Source organism: Entamoeba dispar, genomic scaffold, assembly GCF_000209125.1.
Source record: "Entamoeba dispar SAW760 scf_1105229461363 genomic scaffold, whole genome shotgun sequence".
In the NCBI taxonomy this organism is placed as follows: domain Eukaryota; phylum Evosea; order Mastigamoebida; family Endamoebidae; genus Entamoeba; species Entamoeba dispar.
The window spans coordinates 1-2,556 of NW_001854655.1; the positions used below are offsets into that span (position 1 = coordinate 1).

Genomic DNA, 2,556 nt, shown 5'->3' on the forward strand with positions numbered 1-2,556 from the left:
TGGAGGAAGAATAGAATAAATAAGAGATTACTTATTTTTCTTAACTCTCACTCATTTGATATAACAAACCCTCATACACAAATAAAGACATCTGAGGGATGATTTGCAGTAAATACTTTGGTATTTTCTTATTTATCTATTTAAATTCTTTTCTTTCATTTAAATAAACACAACATCACAAAATAAGAAAACAAAATAAAATATATAATCAACATAAACATCCAATCACAAAATAACAAATAAATAAAATAACAAAAATAAAATACAAATAATGAAATACAAATAATGAAATATTAATGATATTTATTTGTATATTCATCATTTCATTGTTTTGATAATTCATTTTATTATAATTATTTTATTCTTTATTCTTTATTATATTAATATTCATTGTATTGATGTATTTATTTATGAATTTATATCATCAAATCTATTATCATTTTTATTATTCATTTTATTTCTTTTGTTTTATTCTTATTTCATATTCTACAATTTATATCTTCTTCATTTAATTCATTGATTTATAAAATATCATTAAACAATCAATGTATTTTAATGATGTGAAGAATGACAACAATCGTATTAATTAAATAATAATTTATTTATTTTTAATAAAAGAAATAATGATAAATAATGATATTAGAAGTTTAATTTCATTTTATTAATTGTGTTATGTTTCTGATATTGTATCTTCAATTCACAAATTAATTAAATTATATGATAAACACGAAAATTATATTTAAAAGAAAAGAAGATAAAAACAATATCAATAATAAAATTAAAGTAACAAATACATCATTTAATTAATATCTCTATCATTCATAATTCAATTAATATTTCTATCAAATATAATTAAAACAATTTTATTATATTATAATTTATAATTATGTATTCATTCTTGTTATTTATCATATTTTTATTCTTCTATTTTTCATTTTGTTTATTTTAGTTATTTTGAATGAATGTATTCTATTTTAATTTATTTGTTGTTCATTTCTTTATTTGTAATTAAATGAAATGATAAAATATGTTATTAAAATTAAATTATTTAATAGAATTAAATCAAATATATTAATTCTATTTCTTTTGTGTTTCTTTTCATTCTTTATTTTTAATTATTTCTAACATTTTTACTACTTCTTCTATTCTTATTCTTTCTTTCGCTTCTTGTTTCCATGTTTTTTCAATAATTTCTTTAATATCTTCTTTAACTTCTTGTATTATTGGTGGTCGTTTACCTGTTGTGATTGAATCGGCAATATCCCATGGATGTGGATATAATGTTTTAGGAAATGGATCTTCCCATGTAATGATTTGTAACATTGTTATTGAATATGAATATATATCTGATTCCATTTTGTAGTGCTCTCGATTAAGTACTTCTGGCGCCATGTATTTTGGTGTTCCTATCCCTTTTGTGAATGTCATATTTGTCATCATCATATTAATGTTTCTTGAACTTCCAAAATCTGTTAATTTACAATTAATTCCAATATTATCATCAAGTGTTACAACAAGAAAATTATCTGGTTTAATGTCTCGATGTAATATTCCATTTGAATGAAGATATGAAATTCCTTTTGCTCCATCTATCATGAATTTAATTCTTAATTTCTTAGGTATTTCTGTGTTTGTTCTTTTATTAATTAAATTTTGTATTGATCCATATTTTGCATATTCTGTTATCATACATATTTTATTAGGAATAAATACTGCTCCATAAAATTGAATAATATATTCACTTCGAAATTTATCTAACATCATTACTTCTTTCTCAAATTCTTTCATTTTATCTTCATCTTTATCAATTTGTTTCATTTTCTTAATTGCTACTTGATTCCCTCTAAATTCTCCGATATATACTATTCCAAATGATCCTTCTCCTATTTTATTTTCTTCTTTTATTTCATCTGGATCAAGTCGTGTTGATATTTGTGTTTCTCCTTTAATTGAAATACTTTTAATTATTTCTTCTTGTGTTTTATTAAGTGTTTTACTAATTATCATTATTTGTTCTTTAATTTTAGTAGTACATTTGATTGTAATGAATATTTCAAATTCACATGCATATCCTCCTTCAATTGTAATAATATTTGGTTTGATTCTAATTGAATATTTTTCATTTTCTTCTTTACTACTTATTTGTATTTTCTTTTTTTCTTTATTTTCATTTCCAATACATATTAATTCTCGAATTTCTTTATTTACTTCAATTTCTTCTCCTTCTCCGATTTCTATTTCTTTTTTATTTGTTATGATTCCATCTCCAAGTGATATAAATTTGATATTTGATTGTGAAATTTTAAATATTGTTGTTGTTTTCTCTTGTTCTTTCTTTTCTTTGCGTGTTATAATGTAATTAATCATTATTATTATAATTATAATTATTATAATGATGATAATAAGTATAATGATGATAATTATCATTATCATCCACCATACGATTTCTTTATTACATTTTGTTCCTTCTTCATTGATTCCATACCAAAATGAACATTTTGAACATTTATTATTTTTTGTTTCTTTACATTTATTAATATTGAATAATGAATACAT

The 2,556-nt window shown here is 20.6% G+C and overlaps 2 protein-coding genes across 2 annotated transcripts in view, besides 8 other annotated features; both read right to left on the minus strand.

Annotated features, from left to right (window-relative positions):
• Nucleotides 1-161: 161 nt before the first annotated feature.
• Nucleotides 162-286: a microsatellite.
• A 16-nt stretch (nucleotides 287-302) lies between these two features.
• Nucleotides 303-480: a microsatellite.
• Nucleotides 481-580: 100 nt separating this feature from the next.
• Nucleotides 581-667: a sequence feature (AT_rich).
• A 193-nt stretch (nucleotides 668-860) lies between these two features.
• Nucleotides 861-985: a microsatellite.
• Nucleotides 986-997: 12 nt separating this feature from the next.
• Nucleotides 998-1,071: a sequence feature (AT_rich).
• Nucleotides 1,072-1,184: a microsatellite.
• On the minus strand, nucleotides 1,099-2,367 carry EDI_132510 (tyrosine protein kinase, putative; the record flags this gene model as incomplete). The annotated part of the gene is made up of 1 exon (XM_001738431.1): nucleotides 1,099-2,367. One exon carries the CDS (start codon nucleotides 2,365-2,367, stop codon nucleotides 1,099-1,101), a length of 1,269 nt encoding a protein of 422 aa, XP_001738483.1.
• Nucleotides 2,117-2,256: a microsatellite.
• Nucleotides 2,363-2,433: a microsatellite.
• Nucleotides 2,430-2,556, minus strand: part of EDI_132520 (uncharacterized protein) — a gene marked incomplete at both ends in the record, with an annotated part of 1,761 nt that continues 1,634 nt past the window's right edge. Inside the window, one exon of the mRNA XM_001733371.1 lies at nucleotides 2,430-2,556. This exon is cut by the window's right edge and continues 1,634 nt beyond it. Within this exon, the coding sequence (XP_001733423.1) occupies nucleotides 2,430-2,556 (127 nt within the window).